We start from the raw sequence: 25,321 nt of genomic DNA, 5'->3' as shown, positions 1-25,321 counted from the left end.
GTGCTAAATAGCTTGAAAACAATAAGCCATATAAAACTTTGTATCTTACATACAGCTGTACGAATAAATTCTTTATATTTTTTAAATTATATTTTTTCAAATTTATTTTTACCCACAAAATAAAGACATACACAGTAACTAAGAGTTAAGAAACAAAGGACCAGAATTTCAAGTGCTAAAAAAATAACATCCTCCTGGGCTTCCACCTCTGAGAGATGAGCAGATGTGTGTGTTTACTTAATCACTGCATAAAACTTTAGAGAGCAGTACCCTGAAGCTTTATATTAGCCTGCACCTTCCTCCTGCAAGTAAGAACAGCATAGAGTAAAAAGGACAGATGATTAAACAAGGTCACAGTCATTAACTTTGCTTTAAAACTAATCAAGAAAGTTGCCTACTTGTTTATCTTGTCACAACAATAAAAATTCTCCAGCTATCACCCTTCTAATTGTAAAGATTAAATTGCAGCTGGAACCAATATATGGTATTCATCATCTACAAAAAAACACACTCCAGCCTGCCTACATGACTTAACAAGGCAATGAAGAACTTACTGCTCATAGGCAATACAGAATCGTAGCTTTTTTTATTCGTAGAAAAAAAGGACAAATTTCCCTTCCCATAAAGGTGACACAAGAAATAGGTAATAAAAGGGAAAAATGCAAATTCTGAAGTCATCTAGTGCTTTTCTCATGATTTCAAACAGAAAACAACAATGTAAAAGTGTCCCCAGGTTTTGAAATATCTGTATGTAGTACAGAGGCACAAGAAAGCTGTAGATTTCTCTTACCTCGTTTACAAGATGAATATTCTAAAAAAGTCTTTCCTCCAGGGAAAACTCATGATTATTAAGTTTAATTATACAAATCCACTTTGACTAGTCTAAATACAGTGTGCTGAGTCTACATCCATCCTTGAGAAACAGAATTCACCTTTTTACAATACCGTGGTGGCTAGTCTTTTAGAAAAACACTCATCCTTTAATTAGAGTGTCTCCCTAGTCATCTCCTTTCAACAGTCTCAACTTATTATCACAAATGATATATTTTAATAGATAAATATGTGATGACTAATCAAAAAGTCTCTTTAAGAATAAAATATCTTATTTGTATATCAAACCAGAACCTGAAAGATAAGAGATGAACATTATTTTCAAATATATAAAATACATGCTGAAAGACAAAAGTCCTTTGATCCAAGTCTAAGTCCTCTCTATGACGCTGCCCGTGGGGTGTGCTGTGCGCTAGGAGGCAGGTCCTCCATGCTGAAAGTCACTTCTGCCTGTTTCTACAACAAAGCAACAAAAGCCAACGTTAGTCACTGGCATTTTCTGAACTGTGATGACAAACACTGTGACTCATCCGCAGCTTATAATTCAAGAAACAAATTACAGAAAAGTTAAAAAAAATTTACATGTCAAAATGACACCCCTTTCCAGAGGGACAGTCAAGAAAAACATCTTCCTCACAATTTGAGAGGTTTTCCAGTGTTAGCCCAACAACACCGATCGGATCAGCATGGCGCCACCAAATAGACACAGCTGGGCTGGTGCTATTTGAGACATTTTCAAAAGTAAAACATGCCCACGGTGATGGTGGTGTCACTGCGCATAAACACAACAGCATGCATTTAAGGGGTTACAGATCTTGACCCTAGGGTTACAGATCTTGACCCTATGAGCTAGAGACTAGCATGCCATTACCCTCATTTTACAGATAAGGAAGTTGAGGCACACAGCGGGTAAAGTATCTTGGAAGAGGAACTGGCATTCAGATCCAGATAGTTTGGTATTACCAGGAAGAGGAGTACAAAATAATTTCAGCACCAAAGGTTTTTTATAGTACGAGGAAACCAAATACTTTGACCTCATTTACACAGAGCTAAGAAAGTCAGATGGGCAACAGAAGAAGCACTCGCCAGGGAGACACATTCTCCACCGAGTAGCCTACCAAAGTAGCGCACATTTATTTCCTAGTTGCTCCTAAGGGTCTAAGTAAATGTTTTCTCAACTGTAAGTGAAGCCACATTACAGGCTGGAAGTACTAATGTCTGCTTAAAAGAATTGATTTTTCCAATCTAAGATATCTTGAATTATGTTGCTTCAAATATAAGGCAGAAAGAACATGACATATAAATCATCTGTCAATTTACTGGTGAACAAATACTTTGTAAACTTTAAAAAGGACAAAAAGAAAATTACAAGCAAAAAAAAAAGGCAGGTGGGGAAAAGGGGCCCAACTTTTTCAGACTATGTCTGATACTCTGTTGTTTTATAACCCAGCTTCTTTTTCCACCTTTATTTTTCTATCCACTATTTCAAATGATATTTTCTTTTGAATGATAGTTCTAGAAGGGGAGGAGAGATGCTGACAAACTAATGACTGCCAGGCAACAAGAATGCAGAAACCATCTGGAGACTGCTTTTGAAGGATGTTTCCTCAGGATAAGAGTCTTTGCTTGTCTTTAAATATCAAGGGTGGTCAAGTGCTAGAGAAAGCAAATTTAGGTTCCTTTCTGGAGACGGAAGGCAATGGCAAAAATTACACTGGTTTGTGCTTTGCTCCATACAAGTAAATTCCTCCCCCTGAGAGCCTAAAGGTCCTAGCTACCTTCCGGGGAAGGTGCTTTCCTCCCAGCGGGAGGTGGGCAGCTGGGGACCTACCACAGTTCAAATTTCCACCTTTCTGATGCTCTTTTGAAAAGCAATTCTCCCCCCTTTTCCTTCCACAATGCAGTCTTTTTTCCTCTGCCGGTTTAAAACTTAAGTTCTACTACTTCTACCTGATCCAGTTCAAATATTACTGATCTGGAAAAATGTGCTTCCTCTTTCAGATGGCAAAATTCAAAATTAGAAGCATGAATTCTTCCCAGTTAAAGTAATCTGTAAATTAATTCAATTGCAATAAAAATTCAGATTGGACTTTCTTTTACTTAGCAAAATGATTTTAAAATTAATCTCTAAAAAATGCAGAATAGTCCAGTAACTTTTTAGAAAGAATAAACATGAAAGAATTTGTCTTGCTTGCCAAGTATCAAAGCATATTATTCACAAGTTGTTGTTATTCACTGAACAACATTAGGAAATGTTAAAACATTTGGGAAAAATATAGGTTAGTTATATCTCCCTCTTAAACTATGTGGAGTAAAGATTTTAATATAAAATACAAAATCACAAATATTACAGAAATGTAGGTTAATCTTTTTATGATCCTAAGACTTTCCTAAGTTAGCACACTATAAAAGGCAGAATCATGAAAGAATGAAAGTTGAACTAGATAACAGACATTTCTATCCAGCAAAAACATAAGAAGTCACAGGACACAGAAAATGGGGGAGAAAACATAGTACTTATGACGAAGACAAAAGAGCTCTTATAATCAATTTTTAAAAATATTTTTCTCCATAGAAAAATAGGCTAAAGATGAAATGGGCAACTCATTAGAGAAGAAATATAAATGACCAACAAATATGATAAGGCAGAAATCTTATCAGTAATAAAATAAATGTGATTCACGATTTTACCTATCAGAATGACAGAAAACCATCAGATCAGTGGTAAATATATACACCTAGTGATTTTAAAGTGTTACTGATAATAGAAGTCCATCAACAGGGCATGGTTTAAAGAAATTATAGTAAATCCAAAATGTAATAGCATGCAGCTATACAAAATCACATTAACTGTTGAAACAGAAAAAGCTTCATACAATAAGATAAAAAACAGGTTATCTAGTAGCATATAAATGATATTCTCCTTATCCTTAAATAAAGAAAAACACCTGGAAAGATATTTATCAAAAAGCTGAAATGGCACTTCCAGGTGTGAGTATGTTTTCCACTTTTCCTTCGCGTTTTTTTGCACGTTATTTCTTCATTTTGTTTCAACTACTGACAACATCATTTGTTTTATAACCTGCAAGCTACTCACCTAGTAAGGCTGTGTTTTCTCCTGCATCTTCCTTGAAGATGGCTTCACCCTGAGGCACCGACTCATGGGATGATGATGGTGAACCATTCCCATCACACCTGTCATCGCCTTGTAAAGTAATCAGGTTTGCAGCCACAGCACCAGGGGCAGGTTCTGGCGGGGGCGTCTCCTGCACATCCTCAAGCTCTCCCTTGAGAGGCAGAACAAAAGAAAATGCCTTTTCTAAATTACACGGTCAAAGCCTACCTCCATCATCTTTTTTGCTTCTTAGTCATACAAACATTTCCTTTTATACATGAAATGTAGTAAAGAGTATACACCAGTATCTTCACTTGGCATTTCAGAAAATGAATTACTTCTCAACAAGCAGCTTTTCCAAGACCTAAATGTTTTTACTCCAAAACCCACTTTTCCCCTTGATACAAGCAGTGCCCATTTAAATTGCTGACAGAAAGAGAAGCTTTGTCACAAACACACCATCCTGCCTTCCTGAGCCTGGCCGTCTGCTGCTCACTCCCTGTCCAGCCATGAGCCTGAATTACTGCGTCTAACCGCTGCGCTGCTTTACAGCGAGACGCTAGACTTTTGCAAATGAACAAGGTTTCTGCACAACAAAGGGCTTCAAAACTATTTTGTTCACTCAAAAATAATCAATTCTGGTTCCTTCCTTAGAGACAGTGTCTATCAGCTGCCTGTGTGCCTCTAATGTCCATTTGCTGCTTTAAAGAAGAAAACAAGGCTGTGAAAAAGCGGCTGAGCTGCTAAGTGCTACTACATTGAGTCTGAAGAGCTGAAGACCCTGGATACCTCTTCTGATGAACACCAGAAGCAGAGCTGTGTTGTAGACAGGGGGAAACCACTGCTCAGGTGACCTCACTGTGGGTTCACGGTGAGCCTTGGCTCGGACTGCCACCTCTGCTTCAAATGAAAACACTGTCCGTCCCACATGCCCTCTCTGGGCTCTCAGGACCAAGAGCACCTTTAGCCTGCTGCTCCCACTGTCGTCTCCCTGAGGTCTCCACCCACCTCCTGCCAGTACCAAACGGCACACCACCTTCCTGTCACCAGTAACTCAACACCCTCAGAACTCGACTCCTGACACACCAAGCCACCAATCTCACTGAAGCGCCATCATCTGTTTTTCCAGGTATTTATCTGAATACCCTCCCAACTTAAGTACCTGCCAGTCTCCAATCCCACATGTTCACACCCCTGTGAAGACCCACCAATCTGCAAGATACTCATGTGTCCGACAAATCCTTGGACACCCAGCTCAGACTCCCTTGGAAAATGACTCTCTTAACCTTCCCACTCCACTTGGTAGAGTAAAGTCCTTCCTCTGCACTCCCAGTGCTCCAAACACACCTTATTGCCATGCTGTGTTTGGGTGTATACCCTGGCACCCCACAAGTCCAGGAGTGGAATCCCCGAGAGCCCATGAGTGGGGGCACTGTGTCTTACTCATCTCTGTCTCACCAGAGCCAAGTTCAGATCTAACACCTTAGATAGCATTCTTGGACAAAGCTTGCTAAAGGAATGAACACAAGAGTGACAAATGGTACATCAAAGTGGTTAGAGTTGAAACCCAAAGATCAGCTTTGAGGTCTGCGTGAAGGGCTGGTGGCAGCTCTCACTGTGGTCATTTTCTTGGAAATGAGAACTAGTTATCATACAAGAGTGTGAGTCTAACCATCTATGGAACCCAATGCAGGAGGGGCCAAAGGGCCTATAGAAGATGGCCTATTTGTTAAAAGATTAAAAAAAAAATTAAGGGCAAAAAAAAACCTGATCTCTTAGTATGATTTAAAGTCACTACTATAGGTTTCTGTGCTTCAAAAGAGAAATTACACTTTCTGGGGTTACATATTCTAGCTTTCTGAAATTACCATTCTAAGAAAGCAATCCAGCTTTAGGTAAAATAAATAATCTTGATTTTTAATATATGAACTATACATGTAGATATATTTCCAAAAAAACCTCATGAGGATTAAAGTTGCAATACTAAAGGTCCATGAAATTTCTTTTATAGACACTTTTTTTTTTGACACTTTTTGAAATAAAGAGATTAAAATTACTAATTCAGAAAATAACTTAAAATGAGTTTCAGAGTGTATCTAATGAAGGAAAGGAGGAAGGGAAAGAGGATGAAGGAAAACTTTTCAAGAAAAACATCTGTCAAGCTCTCTGTATTCTATTGCTTAAAATGTCGTCCCAGGAAGGCGCATGCTCTTGTCTGAGCTGCAGTCACTGGAGCACAGAGGGGTCAGTGGAGTTCACTGACAAAGCATGTTATGCCAGGCTAAGCAGAGCCATCATTATTAACAGCTATTAATAAATGAATGCTGGAAATTCTAGAGGAAAGACAAGTTTCCTAGATGTGAAAGAGGATTAGTTATGTACTAGGACAGTTCTTGAATGATGACTCTCCCCCTCTCTGTATTGGTATGGTGAGGGCATTCTTGAACTCACCAATGAAAAATATAATTCACAGAGAATTACAGGGGGTTTTAAGGCAATGGTTTCTCGACTATCTTTCGGAGACACACAGAGAAAGAAGATGAGAGGACACTTTAAGCAGACCTGTGGCCTTAGGGGCTGGTATGACTTTAAGTTGCATCAAATGATTATCATAAAACAACCTCTTTGCAGTTCCTAACTCTACAATAAACACTACAAAAGCTCTAGAAATGTGTTTAGCAATAAAAAATCGATACTTAAATTTTTTCAAAGATCTTTACTTCAAAACGATTTACTATTTAATAAAGAATATTTTGAAACATTAATTCATGACATGAAGACTCTAAAAAATTAAAAAGTCACAATCTAGAAAAATCTGGATTTGTCCTCAATGTCTCTCCCATTCTGGGGAGGGCAGTAGTTGAATTAAGTAGTTGGAATTAAGCAAATGTGTGTGAAAGCTGAGCCCCCATTAACCAGGATGTGAACTCAGGCGAGTTACTTAACTAGCTTCTCAAGTCCAAGTTCCTACCCGGCGGCAGCAGCGCTTACCTCAGCGTAGCCGTGAGGACTGCCCGCAGCAGGCTAACGTGACGCACTGTCACTTTGCATCCGCGTCCTTTTCCCAGGAAGGCCCTATGACCATCTAAGTATCACAAACTGGAGGAGCAAATCCAATGCCAGACAAAGGTGCCCAGGAGTATCTGATTTTGAAACCCAGGACTTGGGAGAACTGGTGTCAAGGAGTGTTGGCTTCAGTTTCCTTGTATGTAAAATAACACACCTTGGGCCAGAAAAATGTATGAAGCTCCTTTCATTTCAGAGATTTTTAAGACTCTTGTTTATATGAAACTGACTTTGCACATATACATTCTGCAGTGTAGCATATCAAAATATACTGCTCTATGTAATTACAAACTCTCTGGGGGAACATCTAGCATGTTATTCTATAATCACAAATTTAATGCATTAATTTTTTTATAATGTCTTAAAAATTCATTTTTAATAAAAAGAGAAATTTCTTCAGGGACCCACAGGATGTTAGAAGGAGCATTTAATTCATTCCTCTTGCCTCTGGTCAGTAACAAATTTGAATCACTCAGGGAGAACCGGGGCAGAGATTGAATATAAACAAAAATGTAACAAACCCAATATCCCAGGGCTTTGATGACATCAAGTTTACACATTGGACACGTGCGGTGATCCAAAAGCCATGGGTCAATGCATATTCTATGAAAAATATGCCTAAAAAAATTAAGTATGTGTTAATGCTTTAAAATAAATGTTTATATCTTATAAAGGAAACAACACATTCTACCAACTCATCTTCTCATTACCAGTTAAATGACGTCAAATCAACATTCTAGTCTATTCACTTACCCTAAGTAATTATCTATTCTATTTCCTATGTTAAACAGAATCTGTCACTGAAAGAGAAATTTTCCCTTCACTCCACAAAAACAGCATGGTTTATTCCCACCTCATGCTAGGCTGTATTTTGATTTGCCTCTGTAAGTTACTTGAAAACCTTTTGGAAATAAATATGGCATAAATAAACCAATAGTAAACTAACAGTAAGTAATAAACTCATACTAAACTGGTAGTATCTTTTATAGTCCATAAAATGATATTAAAAGTATCACCTTTGGGTTATAGTCTTAAAAAAACACTTATTTTCTGTCAGCTATTTCTGTTTACTCTGCATTTTGCTATAGTGAACACCTATCACTTCTCAGAATCAAAAAAAGGAAAAAATTGCGTATGTGTTTCCTTTTGTTACTGATTTATCTTAGTTGGCTAGCTTTTCTTCCCATGTGATGAAGCTGTTTTCTATGAGGGATGAAGATAAGAAGTTAGGAGTGCGGGTACTGGAGCCAGACAGAAGGGGCTCAAACACCCGTTCTATGACTTGATGCTGTGACTCTGAACTCAGCAAACATGTAATGTGCTTCCAACAGTGCTGGGCACAGTATATACTCAGTAACTGTCCGTCACTCTTGTCATTGGTGACATTTGGAAGCCTTTTCTTCATACAGAAATCTTCTCATGCAGTTAAAAAAAGTAATAGTACTTAATTACATCAGATAGTCTAATCCAGCTGACTTTTGACATTTCTACCCTCAACTGAACATGACTGACCCAAAGGAATAATTTTTACAAAAACACAACATGTTGGCTTTACTGGGAAATTTATTACAGGAGAAAATGGGGGAAAAAACTAAAAACCCTAATAAAGAGACCAGGAAATGTGTACATGTAACACCTCTGCTTATGAGGGTCAAGTACAAAACCCATGTCAACCACAGGGATGTATCTGATGCTATAAAAATTACCCTTGGCTGTTCAATTGTGCAGCATCCTAAGCATCACCTTTTGAGTAGGAAAGCCTTGCTCTAAACTATCCTTGAAAAAAATGCTCTTCTACTGTAATATTTCTATAGCACAGTGATCAAGCCATACTGATCCCAACTCATTAAGACCCACTACACCAACCCTACATAAATACCTAGAGATTTGTTAGCTCTCTTTATTCAGGTAACTTGCATTTTGCTATTCTGATATTCACTGATTTCCTCACAGAATTACTGAGACCTTAATCCAGTACAAAGTATCTGTGATATGCTAAAGTACTCTGCAGACATGCAGAATGCAGCCACGTATTACCTTGTGGTCACAAGGACCTGCTTCTCATAATAGGTGCAAAGTATAACGAAAATCAACGAGACCTAAAACACATTATAATTTTTTTACATTCTTCTAACAACGCTTTTAAAAAGTTATTAAAGTGCCCCATTATTAAAAAGGAAATCACAACCTCTTGTTGCTAAAACCAAGCCCCTAGTGTAACTAAAGGGAGGAATATTTATTTTATAGAACTCCAAAAAGCACTGAAGCCTAGGTGCAAATAACAGCAAAGCCCTCCCCTGACCTACTTCCTGCCAGTCATTTCCTAGCCTCTCCCTGCCTGGGTCTTTCATCTGCCTTGCTTCAGTTTCCTTACTCCCGAAAAATACACTTTTTGGATCACTAAAAGTATAATGGAATTCCCAGGAGTCTAGCAAAGCCTTACTTAAGACTAAAAGCCAGTCTATGACAAAGACCAAAGTCTCCAGGCAAAGGAATTTTAAAGTAATACCATCCAGGAGCCCTGAAGACATGAAGCTTCTTGTCTAAACGATGAAATGATCACAAGATCATCACAGATGGCAAGATCTTCATATTGTAAAAGACACATAAATCTTTCATAAAACTCTTTTTTAAACCTGAAAATTATCCATAAATTTTTAACATCTCAGGAGGTAAAAACATACTTGCATGGCAGAATTCTGATAACATCCTTTACTTTAAAGTTTTCAATACACACTGCACAATTTTCAGCATCAACATCAATTCCCTGTAAAAAGAGAGAAAAGAATTTATCATATCCTTGATATAGATTATCACCTTGGTAAAACTCACTGCATCCTGTGGAAAACAGTGATGAATTCTACTCTACACTGGTACAACCTGAAACTAAATACAGTTTCTACTTTTTTCCACCAACAAAACATTGCTAAAAAGAATCTGGCAGAAAAGGAAAAAAATGTCATTATCTACCTAATCAGGCATGAATGGTAGGTATTTAGATATGAGGGTAGTAGTCTTTTTTTTTTAAGTGTTCAGGTTTTAAGGGTTGTAGAAATGTAAATGCCTGTTTTACCATATGATAAATTATTTTTCAAATACAAAACTTATAAAGTGAATGAATATCCAGTAAGTTACTAATTTTCAGTAATCATCAAAAACAAAAATGAGAGCACTTTAGAATTAGAATTTGCTGAAGAACAGAGTTACAGCTTGCAAATAAGAAAATGCAAATGGACTAAATATGTGAAAATATTCACTTCACTAAGGACAAAAGAATTACAAATTAAAGTAAGTTACCATTTTTCATCTATCAAATTAACAAAGGTAAAAAGAAACAAAAATTGCTGGGGAGGAAGCTATCTTGTAATGAAATTTCCTCTTCTAAGAATTTCTAAGGGTTCTAGACCTTTCCAGTGGTGTTCCCCTCCTCCCTAATCTATCCAGCTGGTCTCATCCCATCAAACAAAGCAGGTGGGGCCAGAATGGTCATCTGACCCAAGACAGACCAATGAGACTCTCTTTCCCAGGATTCTCATATGGATTCAGGAACTACCAATCAGCCTCTGCATGTGGCTGCAACTTTATGGAACATGGCTACACCATCCTCACGTAACTTACTTAAAAATATATTTAGCCATGTGCATCAGTTGTTGGCAAGCAATAAAAATTCATTTATATGTAATGTTATCACAGATTATATTAAAATTAACTTTATTATATTTAAAATATATGTTGCAGCTAAAGTAAATATTATCACTTATTTATCATATGACATGTAAAAATGATTAAATAATTTTTAAAGTCTCTAATGGTTTGCAAGTTTATACATTTACTGTGACAGAGTCCATGAGAAATGGAAAATTAGAAACCAAACACCAGTCTTCAGAATGGATAAAATGTAGATTTAAGAAAATACAACATTTTTCTGTGTAATTTTAAAATGCTAAATTATCAGAAAATCCATGTATATACCTCATGGACCATTTAGGGATCCTTTATTAAACCATTATTTTGACAACTTTCAAAAACAGCTCATGGTATCAGACTTTCAAAAATGTCCTGTATAGAAAGAGGATAATTATAATTTACTTATATTCTCAAAGACTTGATTCAGTAAACTGCATGATTTCATTTATATGTAGAATCTAAAAAACAAAACAAATGAACAAACAAAACAGAAAGAGACTCATGAACACAGAGAATAGACAGGTGTTGCCACGGGGGAGATAGGTGGAAGGATGGGTGAAAAAGGTGAAGGGGGATAAATTAGTGAGAATGTTTGATATTTTGATCTAGGTAAAGGTTATATGAGTGTACACAAGTCAAAATTCATCAAGCTGTACACTAAGATTTGTGCATTTATTCTATGTACCTCAGTATAAAAAAATTTTTTTAAGGAAAAAATAAATGAGGGGAGCCAGCAGAAAAACCCAACAAACAAAAAGCTACATATTTGCTAAGCAGCTGGTATGCCCAATGCATGCAGAATTTGTCCTAGGCATTCACTGCATATGCTCTCCCCAAGGAACCCAGTGATGTGACATTAGATGCTAATCCCAAGCCATGAGATGGGAAACTGATTTTTAACTTTCTCGATTCAATACATCTGCATGGAAAGAGACCAGTACCCTGCACAAACTATTAAAATTCAACTGTTACTTCAACGTAAAAGGCATTAGGGAAGGAATGGCAGCCAAAAATACAATTCCAAGAGGATTTTAATATTAAATATATAACATAAACCATTAATATCAGATTCCAAAGTTTTTAAAAAATCAAAAAAGGTCCATAACTTACTGTTATTTCTGTTTTAAACCCTCAAGGTGGTCAGAGGAATATATATATAATATGTATATATATATAATATATATAATGTATACATACAATAGGGTATTTACTCTTTTTTTTTTTTGAGGGGAGTAGAGGGTGGTATAGATTAAGTCCCAATAATTTGGTGAGATAAAAATCAAACAATTAAATCAAAACAATTGAACCAACTCATAGCAGTAAGTCAACACAGTTATCAACAATCACAGCACAGAAGATGGACTATTAAAATAACACTACTGCAGTAGCAGCTATTTTCATTAAGGAATCTATCCTCTAAGAATCTGAGGTTCTAGATTAAGGATTTGTCCTATTCAAAATATACTTTAAAATTCTAGTATGCTTTTGAGTTTATGTCTCAGGTTGGCCATTTCAAAATGTTTCTTTTTTTAAAAAGCAGTTTTAACTATATCTTTTCTCCCCTTCTGCACAAATCCCAGTATTTTCTTCCCTGTAATTATGGCAATGAGAGAGAACAGATACATAGCTTCAGATTTAATAGAAATGAATTAAAGTATTGGGGATCTGTGGTATAGACTTTAAGTTCTTTAGAGTCATTTGGGTTAGACCAATAGGTAGGACTTTCTTAGATGATGGAGCTGTTGGTGGTGTGCGGTACAACAGAAGTAACTCAAGCTAGCTAAAACTCCACGTTTCATGCTGTCAATTTCGCAGACCAGAAGGTATCACTTAGACATATAAACATATGTATTTTAGCCTAAAAACCAAAAGAAAAGGAAGCCATGAAAATATTACCTTTTCTTCATGCTTTACAGTATGAAGTGGAAGTTGGCCAATAACTTTCTTAGTTTCTTTTCTATGGCTCTTAAGTAAGAAAAATATTATTATTACTATTATTGAGAGATTTAAGTCACTATGTTTAAAAACTCACATCTTATAAGGAAGCTTACAGAAATAATTTCACTTAAAAGACAAAATTAAATGACTACAATGGACTAAAGTGAAAACACTTTTAAAAAATTACCATTTAAGTCTTAATGTATAGGACAGCCAGTTAACTTAGGAGCTGTTTGATCAAGAATACTTATTTTTGTTTCCATGCCTGAAGAAAAAAACAATTCTTATGCTTCAATATTGGCAAGAGAGAAATAAGCTGAGGGTGGAGGTACCACACATTAATGTCCTACAAGGAAAGAGGCTTCCCGGCAGTCAGGTGGAAGATGACCCAAAATGATCACGGAAGCCCCTGGCTCTTCAACTGCCCTCCTCCTTGCTATTACTCTCCCCGCAGGTGAACGGCAAGCCGCTCCCCACCGGAGAAGGGAGGACCTTCTCCCTGCCTCTTGCCTTTGAGCCCTGGGTTCTCTTTTTAAACAAATGAACTAAGTCCATTCCACTTCATGTCTTAGTAGCAGGAGCAGAACATGCAAAAAGTCACCTGGATTTAAAGGCATCTAATTTCCCACAGAAAATTTAATATATCCTAATCAAAAAGTTATTTTTAAGAAAAACTATTAATATTATGGGTGAAAATGAAATTTGGATTAGAGCACTGAAAAAAAAAAAGGTTCAACATAACTTCAAGCAATACATATGGGAAATATTTATGAACTACCTTTTAAAAAGCAAAGTTAAAAAGAGTTCCCCATAATTACCTGACTTCCAAACTGTGAACCCGTATATAGGAAACGCTGTATATAGTAAAATATTAGCCAAGCTAATGAAATAATCATCATGATGATGAAGGCGATGGCCACAAACACCACAGACTGACTGCTGATGAACTCTTGGACGTGACGGGTGCCAACCCCTATGGTCATTTTGACTGGAATTCCGTTTTGCACAAGATCCAAAATTTCTCTTCCTTTTGGGTAACTAACCATAATGACTACTATATTTCCTGTTCCTGTAAGAAACATAAGAAATCTATATGAAGATATGAAGAACACAAAATAAGATTCAGAGAAAGAGAATACAATGGCTTCCATGCATAAATGTCTGAAAACTTGGGTTACATTAGAGGTAGAATAAATCACTAAAAACCAGCCCCCCAAAAGTAAAATCCCCATTCAGCATTCAGTTTCATGGCTAAAACTGAAATTTCTACCACACCAAACAACTCAAGATGAGTAACCCCAGTGATATTTATGCTGTTCCACAACAGATTTTTAAAAATTAAAAGTTTAAAAATGATTTTTAAGATAATAAAACCAAATGTGGTAAAAAACAAAAGAACCATACAGACCAAATTCACTTACAAGTATTTAACATACTGCCTAAAGCATGCCTGTTAAACTCAGGGAGGCAATCCTGGGATTCCTACTGTGATCACTATTACTTAACATTGCTCTGAAGGCAAGAGCAGACATGATACAAAAAAAAAAGAGAGGGGGAAATAGAAAAGGGGTATAAGAATCAGTTTACATGTTATCTACAAATTAATATAAAAGCCATAAAATATCAATAGATTTTTTTAAAAGCTTAGAAATGCTGCTTCTGAAGTTCCCTTAGGGGAAAAATAATCAAGAATAAGCACTTCTGAACAGTAAAACCTGGCCTTGCCTTTGTAAGTAATTAAAGCAGTGTGACAGTAGCCTATGAAGACAACAAAAATAATGAGGCAGAATTAGAAGTCCAGAAATTAGACCCAAATATATAAAAGCATTCAGTATATGATAAAAATGTAATCTCAAAACAGTGGGATAAAATGGATTATTAGGAGAAAAAATGGGGATAACTGGGTGTTGTCTGAAGGAAAGAAAAACTGCATTCTTTCCTCACAACCTATGCTAAAATAAATTCCAACTAAGCCAGAGATTTAAAGATATATATTATGGAAACATAAAAAAGCCAGAAGAAATACAGGAATTAAAAAATATATAATATTGGAGAAACCTTTCCAAGTATGAAAAACCACCTCAGGGATTCTTAAAAAAAAAAAAGATTTGACCAACTATATAAAAAAGAAAATTTTCTGCAATGTTAAAAAAACACAAAGTCAATGAATCAAGATCAAGAGAGCAAAAGGCCAATTGGGGAAAAACACATGTAACAGAACAAAGAAAAAACTAACTTCCTGTAAGAAAAAAAGCAACAGAAATATAAGGACGTCAGAAAAGAAAATACAACCGGCTTTTTAAAAAAAGCAGCTTTAGTGATATAATTCACCTGCCAAAAAATTCACCCTTATAAAGTATACATTTCAGTGGTTTTAGTATATTCGCAAAGGGGGTGCAACATTTTCATCACTCCAAAAAGAAAGCCTGTATACTTTCAGGGTCAACCCCCAACAAATGGATTTTAAACATACGTAAAGCTGTGGTACAAATGAAAACATTATACAGACCTTCCTCAACTTAGGATGAACTATGTCCTGATAAACCCATCCGAAGTTGAAAATATCCTAAGTCAAAAATGCATTTAAAACACCTACCAAACATCAGAGTTTAGCTAGCCTACTTTAAACGTGCTCGCAGAACTTCCACTAGGCTATAGTAGGGCAAAATCGTCTAGCATGAAGACTATTTTATAATGAAGTATTGACTAGCTCCTGTAATTGATTGAATACTGTACCAAAAGTGAGAAATAGAATGGTTGTCTGGGTGCAGAAGAGTGTCAGCGTCTAGGTTGCTTACCCTCCTGAATGCTGGTCTGCCCAGCATCACAACAGAGTATCGTATGGCCAGCCTGTTACTAGCCTGGAAAAAGCTCAAAATTCAAAATCCGAAGTAGTTTCTCATGATTGGGTAGCGTTTTTGCAAGACTGTAAAGTTGAAAAACTGTACACATAAGATAGACAAAAATTTAAGTTTTATTATACTATACTGGCAGGAGTGAGCACAGATCTACTCTGTTGTGCAATGCAAAGAGAGTGAATTATTACATTCTGGTATTGAGGGCAAAGGCTATAAAAAAATGCTTGAATACACATGTCTCTTTGACCCAGCAATTCCCCATCCAAGAACTTAATTGCACAGGTATACTTACATATATACATTAGGTGCCTGTTAAAGGTATTTATTGCCAATTAATTTTCTTAGTTTTTGCCATCACAATCTAAACATCCATCAATAAGAAAAGTTATATAAGTTACAGTATGTATATACATATTGAGGCAGCTTATCTGTTAGTACTGACAGTTGTCAAGATGACAAACGAGGAAAAAAGCAACATGTAAAACTGCGTGGACAAAAGTTCAACATGGTCTTATCAATACAGACTCCCACTAGAAGGCTGCCCAGAGACTGCGGACCCTGACTGCCTCGGGGGAGAGGAGTTGGACCCAGCAAAAAATTCTGTACCATGTGCATGTATTATCTATTCAAAAACTATCTTTACAAATACATATAAAGAATGCTCTTTGGTGTTACACTGAAAATGCATTTTAACACTATTTTATTGTAGAGAGAAATTTTATCTGTAGCAAATCCACTGTGGCACTCAGCCATTGGGATTTAGTTACCGAAGCACCAGAAAGGCACCATTCTAGGGTGGCTCCTGTCTTGAAGCCGATCATATTACCAGCGCCCTCAAAGTGTCACTCAGCAGGAGCCAGAGTTGTCCCGGCACCCACACAATCTCACATGTCACCACTGGGGAGACACAATGAGTAGGGCAACTCCTGCCTTCAGGAAAATAAACCTCTAACAGCTAAGAAAGACAAGCACAGAAGCATTGATAGTTACATACCACTTACAATTAGACAGCACTTCATAAACTGAAGGCCTTTTTTTATAAACCTTTTGCGGAAAACTTTAAATGTATACTAAAGTAGAAAGAACGGTATATAATGAACCCCATATACCTACATCAGAATTTTTTATACAGAAAACAAAACTGTTTCTGTGCCATGGTTATAGCCACGGAACATTTCGGGTACTGGTATGGTTCTTTGTGTGTTAATGGGGAAAACCAACTTTGAAGCAGTTTTACATTTATCTCTCACTTGAAGCAGAAAAAGGCCAAATTTTTATTTTATAGATGAGGGCTCAGAAATCTTAACAGTTCAATGTCATGCTCAGTGTCATACACCACCCTGAAAAGCCAGTGCTAGGGTCTAAAGACGTGGTTCCTGTGCAGCATCCCCCCCACCCTGCTCCCTCATGGTGGAGGATACAGGTTGCAGGGCCACAAAGGTAGGCTTCCAATCTCACTCTGATGTCCACTGTCTGGGTCTGCAGCAACTACCCTCTCTGAGAATATTTCTTCAGCTATGATAGGAGGATGAGAATTTTTCTATTTTGGACTGTCTTTAATTAAAAAAATGGAATATAAAGAGCTGCAGAAATCAAGTGACAATTCTGTCTGGGGTGACAGGGAACACTTTCCTTGGGAAGTGCACTTGAGCTACACATCTTGAAGGACAAGAGAAGTTCACCAAGCAAAGGAAAGAAGGTTTTCTAGGCTATGAAATTATCATAAATACCTATTTAGGACGGTGACTGATCCAGTTTGGTTAGTGAAGTAGTCTTCCCTTATCTATCCCAACACTCCCCGCGGATACCTGAAACATCACACAGTACAGACCCTATATGTTTTCCTATACACACACACCTATGATAAAGTTGAATTTATAAATTAGGCACAGTAATAATAAAATAGAACAATTATACTGCAAAAAGTTAAGTGAATGAGGTCTCTCTCTCTCACAAAATACGTTACTGTGTTATATACACCCTCGTAGGTGATGATGGGAGACGATAAATGCCTACGTGACAAGATGACATGCGGTGAAGGACACAGGCCCTGTGATGTAGGTTAGGCTGCTCCTGACCCTTCTGACCATGTCAGGAGGAGGATCATCGGCTTCTGGACCAGGTAACTGAAACCACAGATAAGGGGGGACTACTGTATACATAAAGGTGTCTTGTTCATCTCATTATCCCCAGTGCCTCACCCAGAACCTGGCACATCCTGTGTGTTTAATATTGTTGAATAAATGAATGCATGAACTCAGAGGTGGAGGACTAAGGGAGATCAGAGTTCTTGAACACTGAAAATCTCAAGGATGGGGGCTACTGACCCAGTGATTGTCAGGACATCCTGAACGGCAAGTGCTTGTAATATCAAGCTGAAACTTTTCACCAAGGAAATTGATCTTAGTTCACTGAATTAAAAGAAATCACATGCACAGAAAATCCTGTCACTTGCAAGAGGGCTAAACCACTTGCTAAACTCTAATTACAGCAGCAGAATTGCTTCTGGAAATGACTTTAATAATAAACTCAGAGCAAGGACTCATTCCAGCCTTGATATGCTTTTCCGTGACATTGCTGGGGGTGAACTGAAGGCAGGGCACTGAGTAAAAATGTGCTAGCTCACGGGCACTGTGGTCACCCAAGGGATGCCAGGCACAGACACCTTGCTCCCACCTGCCCTTACCTGCTGACACATGGCCACCTTCCAGGGTCAATCTGAGGCAGCCTGAGTGACACATGAGACAAATTATAGCTTATTTCCAGACTAAATAGCTGAGTTTCTTCTCAGAGAGCAGACTTCCCAAAGACTTGGAATGGGAGAAAAAGCTCTTAGAATTTTTTTCTTCCCTAGCCCTTAACACTGCTACCAAACATGCTTGTCTAAAAAAGGTCATCTTGTGCAATCTGTCTCCCTGCTGCAAAGAATCTGTATGCCTCACCACGAGACTGGAACTCTCCTCAAAGGCAATTTTACTTTTGTCTTACATTTAGCACTGGTCTTTGCATGCAGTACTGATCATAAAACTACTTGTCAAATAATAATCACCAAATACAGTATTCTTTAGCAAACCAGCTTATCCATAATCTAGAACTCATGTGCTCAAAATAGAACCGCACGTTATTTCCATTTCCTTTCAAATTTGTTTTCTCTAACCACCTTCAGAAGCAAAAAAAAAAAATTCTGTTTTGGTCCATAGATTTAAAAATTCTGGAGTGTTACCTTTCAGTCTAGGAAACTATATACAGTGGTTTTCAACATTCTCTTGAAGGATATGGGAACGACTGAAATATTTAAAGTAGTGGATTAGATTTCTGTTTTAGGAAACTAATCTCAGGCAGCAAGAAATACATTCTAGCTTCCAGCCAAGAGAATCTGATGAGCTTTCAGGTTTTCTTTTTTTTCTTGTAATTTTTTCCACTGTTTGCCCCCCAACCTGGAAAATTCCTGGTCAAATCTCTTACGATTCAGCACAAGCTCAACTCCAGGCTTTTCAGCATCACCACCCCTTTGTGTATGCTATGTATCAATGCCTGTCAGATACACCTCTTTGTACACACTTACTATAATTTCTTTATAGGTTTCTCTCCCTCACTGGACAAGTACTACAGGTTCTTCCTACTTTTTGTAGCCTGGCATTATGCAGTGATTGCCCAGATAAGGGCTTCTGTATGAATGAATCTATCTGAAAAATTGGCTTACCTTCTAGTATTACAGTTGAAATGACCTAGTAAAGAGAATAGAATAGTATCCTTTCAGGGGAAATAGTACACCAAATATGAATATAAAGATCTCCAAAATTCAGAGCTATTATGCAAAACAAATGTTTTTATGGCCAGTCAGGTCAAGTTAGGAAGACCCAAAAATAAATTTGATTCTCTTCTTGGAATTTTAAATTGTTTTAAATAATCTGGTTTGCTCACAAATATCTTGTATTTGTTGAACACACTGCTCAACAACCTTATCTAGAACTCTCTGCAGTTTTCCTAAAGGCATTATTTATCACAGGCTTTCATCCTTCTGCAATGCTTTTCCTGCCACCCAGAATGTTCTGCAGCTACCCTCCCTACCCCTCACTGCACCCAAGCACCCAAAGATACCTCCATAAATTTATCTTTCAAGACTGAACCTTTGTGGGAACTGTCCTAGTTAATCCCACCTTCTATGAGGCTGTGAAGTACCATTTCTGTTTTCCTTCTAAGTATCGAAATACACTGTAATTCAAATCTAAATTTTTTTGATCATTTGTGAGTTCAGCATTAAAGATCATCTAGAATTTATTATTCATAAGAGACTATTTACCATGCTTTGCAAATACAAAATCCACACCTTCCTTAAGGTCAAGGGCTTTTAGATAATCTCCCTCCACCCCAACTCTAGTCCCTTCTCAACATAGCTCTAAACCTTGCACTCAATAACTGTTAACACAACCAAACTGCCATTCTTAAAAGGCCACACCAAGATTTCAGCTAAAAGATCATACCAGTTATTAGCCAACAATTACTACACTAAGGCCAATACTATACACAAGCTTTTGTTTCAATGATTTGACTGGCATCACTTTTAACCCATGTTGGTCAAACTACTTCCTGTCATCTTTGCAACATCCACAGTAGATGTCCTTCCCTTTAGGCCTTCTAAGCACTTCTGCATATAATTCTGTCAAGGTCCAAACTATATTGTCTGGAAAGCTGTTTATCGCTCCCACTAGGCCTGAGACTCCTCAAAGGAGGCCTGTGTTTTAGGCGTTTCTATCCCTGAGCAGGCACAATACTTGGGCCAAAGTGGCTGCTCATTACCTGCCTGCCAAAGTAAAGGTAATTAACACTGGGCATTAGTGTAATGTACCTTACAGTTGTTCTGACAAAATATTACCTTAAAATCATAATTTCTTTTTTAGAACCACAATAAAACAGCGATTTAAATCCAAAACAAGCAACTGGATTTAGCAGAGCCAAGCAACAGGTATAAGAAGACCTAGAGAAATTCTCCCTGAGATTTGGGAAGAGACTGCCAGGATTCAGTTTCCAAACAGCCATCTCTACCTATTTTGAAGGACACCAGTGTTACACAGTAACATTGAGAAACACTGCATCAGCAGTTTTTACTGTTTCCAGCCACATTCTGACAAAAACACAAGAAACCTAAGCCTGAGCTGCCATCTGTGTAAGGTTCAGCGTTAACATTTCAACTACAAGTACATGAAAGCTGATTGCTTTTTTGACTTAATTGCTTTCATTCCATTCTTAGTGCCATTCCACTTTCAAAAATTCATGACACATTTGTACCCTTGTCCCCAGCTGGGTCAAGTACTGTGAGAAACATTCCTTCCTACTCCCGCCTAACTGGAGTCTCCAGGTTTCACACTGTAATCCATTAGTCACACTGCTACCAAACTATCTCCCTTTAAATCAGTGGTTCAAAATGTTGGATAATTTTGTCAAGCACTCTCCCCCTGGACATTTGGCAGTACCTGGAGAGATATTTCTGGTCGTCACAACTGGGGGACTGATACTGGAATCTAGTGGATGGAGGTGAAGGATGCTGCTAAATATCCTGTTGGCAGGTGGCCCCTGCCAACAAAGAATGATGTGGACATGGATCACCTGGTTAGCTTAGGCCTGTCATTTAAATTCCTTAGAGTATCAGTTTTCTCATCTGTAAAATGCGGTTAAAGTACCTGCCTTAAAGGGCTGTCAGGAGGATTAAGTGAGCTCCTGAGTGCTGAGTACAGTACCTATGCACTGGGTACTTTCGCACATTTTTAAAAAATTGCTAACTCTGTTACTTATGTCTTTTTCCTCAAACAGTATTATTCTCACAGAAAAAGTCTAGAAGGGACACTGATAAGAAATAGAAGCTCAGGAGAAGAGGATTTAACACAAACACCAAGGCGGCGTTTTTCTGGGCCTGGGTAAATTATAGGTCGATAATGTAGGCAAGCAAGGTTGCTGGACTATGGTTAGAACAAGTGCTGTTAGCCTGGAGAGGAGTTAAGGCCACTGTCAGAAAATGTTGCCAACAGATTTAGAAATGCGTAGGCAATGTGCCTGCCACTGAAAAGAAAAGGTCTACATTAAGATGTTGTGGACTCAAGAGACTCCAAGGATCCAGAAGCAGAGAATCCTGACACACTAACCTCCTGTTTTTGAGAGAACTACTCAAACTGGAAAACTGGGTGGGTAGATTGTATCTGGAATGCTACGTGAAATCTGACAGGGCTTTTCATGATAGTCTTGTGGGCACGTGGCTTGGGCACAGAGACAACTAGGTAGATTTGTAAGCGCTGCAATACCAGCAGCACAGGTGCGGCCTCGCCCAATGCCACCAGATGGACATCGCACCCGTTTCCTCTCCTAACCCACTCCCTTTCTGTTGCAGCTGGGCCATCTTCCCCCTACTGAGGAAAACAACTCCGCAAGGATCTTGGTCACAGCCGTCTTGCCTTCTCAAAAGACCTGCCTCTTAAAGTTACCTCTTCTCCATCCCGCATCTCTACCAGATCACTCACATCTGGTTTCAAATATTCGTTACCATCCCCCACCCTCCTCTCCCCACCCTTTTCTCAGCCCCTCCCAAGCCCTCACAGTCAACCATGTGGAAAGAGCTGTTCTCACAGTCTCCACTTCCTCACCTCTCAACTGACTTCCGCTATCACTCTGCTAAACAAAACAGGCCAAATCAAAGCCACTTTTCTGTCCTCATTTTACTGTCAGGCTCGGAATTTGCATTCATGAAGCCAAAACAGAACGAAAAACAAAAGTACAGGAAAAAGGATGTCTGACTCGCAGCAGCAGCAACTTTAAAAAGAGATTTTAATCACAGTAAGTTTAAAATGAGTCATGATCTTGGAAGGCAGAACAGAAATACTCTGCTGTGTACTGGTCATACAGCACTCGGAATTTACTTCTGAGGATGTTATCTTGCAAAATAAAAAGGAAGCCTTTTAAACTGTCAAACTGCTTTAAGATGCAATCTGTTGTCCTGGGGAATAAGTGGGTAGGAAGAGTCGCCTGGCAAAGAGCAAGATCTTTTTTTCAATGAATACAACTTTAAAAATTTCATCTAAACTCAAGACTCAAGGAATGCGGCTGGCAGTAGAGCCAGTATTATAACTTACCTATCCCTACGCGAGCAAGAAAACATGCCCAAACTTAACCCCAGGTTTTCCGGCTCAACACTCAGAATACTCAGAAATACTTTATGAAAACATTTTCATCAAAGAGGTGAGGAGGAGGAAACCACGGTGCCACGACGCACCACTTTACGTTGGTGAAGGAGCAGCGTGACCCCAGAGTGCGCCGCAAAGAGCTTCACCTGACTGGGTTGGTGGGAGCGAAAGGGACCCATGATTAGGGGGGTCAGGAGACTGACTTCCCACCGCTTAGAAGCACACTCCTCGGTGGGCTTTAATTTTTTCCGTTCTCCGCATTGCCCTCGGCTCCAGAGAACACCCCCCTTCCAGTGAACGACCCAAGGCGCAGATCTATGCACGTCGGTAAGCTTGCCTCCCGCCTAACAGCAGTGTGGGGAAGGTCACACCGAGAACATCTACGGTTTCCCCAGCATTCCCTGACGGCCGGAGGCCCTCGGAGAGGCGTCCTGCCCTCGCCTGCGATGCACAGATGCCTCCTCCCCAAGCCCCCGGCTCACCCGCGTGGGACATGGGCGCCGTGAGGTTCCCGTGGCGCTCCTCGTTATAGAGGACCACGGCCGAGGCGTTCCTCCGCGCCGCCACCAACACCTTGTCCTTGAAGGTGCAGCCCCCGCGCGCCACCAGGGCGACCCAGGGCGCGGCCCGCCGGCCGGGCACGAGGAAGCGCGTGTCGGGCGCGCAGCCCTCGGGGTCGCTATCGGCCGGGCGAGGGACGCCCACCAGGCCCTGCGCGTCCTCCTTGGGTGAGCTGTCGCCGAAGCGGCCGCTCTCAGAGACGCTCCACACGGTCCGGTTCGTCTGCGGGTCCATGTACTCGGTGCTCACCACGGCCGAGTACCACTCGAGGGCCCGGCCCCGGGCCCCGGGCGCGCACAGGACCAGCGCCAGCAATGCCAGCGCCTCGCGGGCCCAGCCTCTGGCCTCTGGCCGCCGCCGCCACCCCATGGCCCCACCGCCGGGCTGACAAGGAGGGCGCGGGGAGGCGCGCCCACGACGCGGCGGAGGAGCTGAGACACTGGCGCTTGCCGCAGAGCCCGGGAAAGGGAAGGCGGGCCGCGGGCGGGGCCTCGGCGCACGCGCACCTGGCGGAGCGACCGGCGGGCGGGGCGGGGCCTCTCTGGCCCTACTCCTTTCGTCCCCGGCGCCGTGAGCGCAGCCTGGAGGCCCCCGAGCTCCCTGGGTCCCGCGGGGCGGTTCCGGGAGTCCGAGGTTAGGGCAGTCACGCGACTGCTTGCGGCACTTCGAGCCCCCGTCGCCCGGCCCGAGCCTGTGTAACGGGATCTCGAGCGCTCCCGAGCCAGGGGAAGTGACCTCCAGAGAAACGGGAACCTTCTCCGCAATCAGGCCGAGAGCGTGGGAGCGCGGTTGTGTAAAATCCCCCGACGGATATTTATGACGAATTTGCTGTGTAAGGCACATGGCAAAGCCTTGTTTTTCTAAAACATTTCAAAATACGGTATTAAAAAATGCGAAGCTACACACATTCTTCCCTGAAAGGTTTTTGTAATGTTGATTCCTCATCGTTTCTCTGAAGTATGATACTCAAAATCCTTTTTATTGTGGTATTTTATGTACAATCTGTAGTTCTGAAATAAATATCAAACTACCCATTTAGATGAGCACTTAAACTGTTCAACAATACATAAGTCAAAAGATAAAAGGATTTGCTATTTGGAAATAAATACTGCGTGATGGAGAGATCTTACATAACTGACGTGGCTATAAAGCCTACTGGTACAGAAGTTGAGAATGTTGGTTTCTGACTGACTCATCTTCCATCTTTGTTCAAGGATCTATAGTTGAAGGAAGTAGCTTGTTGCTGTTTCAGTGTTTTGTTGGGCCTTAAACCCTGTCACATTTCCTCTTTGCTGTTAATCTTTCTTGGACTGCATTTTAAAACCACTCCAGAATGCAGCCTAGCCCACAACCCAGACATTTTCCTTGGAGTCGTATCTCCTCTCCCTTTCCCTTCGGGAAACTAGTTTTAAAACGCTGAAAAGGTCCCAGGCATAATGCCTTCTCCTTGCGCCAGACCTACAATAAGGGAGATAAAGTATGGCGGTCATGGCAACAACAGGTCCTAGTGTCGAGAAGGAATTCAGTTCAACTTCGTAGGGAAGTCAGAGTGAAAAAGTCAAGAAAGCAAAGTAAATTTTATTTTGCTCTGTACAGTGACAAAGCGGGTCTGCCTAAGGTTAGACAGGCAGGCTCTTAAGACCATGATCCTTCAGCTGCAGTCCTGTCCGGGTCACCCAGGGACGGGAGCTTGCAAGCCCAAATCAGGGCTCTCAGTAGCCCCTCCCTACTGGTCTGAAGTAGGACGGAGAGAGTGAAGACTTGTATTTAAATCTAGAAAATAGAATGAAATAGCAAAGTGACAAAGACATTTACCACCAGAGGTGGAGGTTGGAGAGTTTATCATGGAGAAGAGTTCGGAGATAAGTGCGATCGGCTTGTGCAACAAGGAAGTTTATAAGACAGTACACATTCAGATGGGAGTGTAGGTGACCTCAGAAAGGAGGCACACTTAAGGGTTTAGGGTTTGAGGTATTATAGGGCCTTTTGGGTAGGGCTCAGCATAAGGCATGATGTATACAGGTGATTCATAATTCCTTTGAAGTTCTGTCTTAAGAATAGGGTTATTTATGGGACTGTGTTGGTGTGGATCT

At 39.7% G+C, this 25,321-nt stretch overlaps 1 protein-coding gene across 2 annotated transcripts; it reads right to left on the bottom strand.

The window, feature by feature from the left end:
- Positions 1-569: 569 nt before the first annotated feature.
- RNF149 (ring finger protein 149) lies at positions 570-23,710 on the bottom strand. Of its 2 annotated transcripts, none has more exons than XM_057496931.1 (7): positions 23,150-23,710; positions 13,456-13,706; positions 12,596-12,664; positions 9,697-9,779; positions 7,534-7,630; positions 3,929-4,118; positions 570-1,287 (listed from the first exon to the last, which is right to left on the bottom strand). In XM_057496931.1, the coding sequence occupies exons 1-7, from the start codon at positions 23,595-23,597 to the stop codon at positions 1,244-1,246; spliced, it is 1,182 nt and encodes a 393-aa protein (XP_057352914.1). In that variant the 5' UTR covers positions 23,598-23,710; the 3' UTR covers positions 570-1,243. The 2 variants fall into 2 exon arrangements, with proteins under 2 accessions (XP_057352914.1, XP_036737315.1); XM_036881420.2 differs by having other exon boundaries at positions 3,929-4,112; positions 23,150-23,709.
- Positions 23,711-25,321: the final 1,611 nt, after the last annotated feature.

Source organism: Manis pentadactyla, chromosome 2 (genome assembly GCF_030020395.1).
Source record: "Manis pentadactyla isolate mManPen7 chromosome 2, mManPen7.hap1, whole genome shotgun sequence".
NCBI classification, from domain to species: Eukaryota; Metazoa; Chordata; class Mammalia; order Pholidota; family Manidae; genus Manis; species Manis pentadactyla.
The sequence above is the reverse complement of the archived record's forward strand: the minus strand, read 5'-3'. Positions and strand labels throughout refer to the sequence as shown.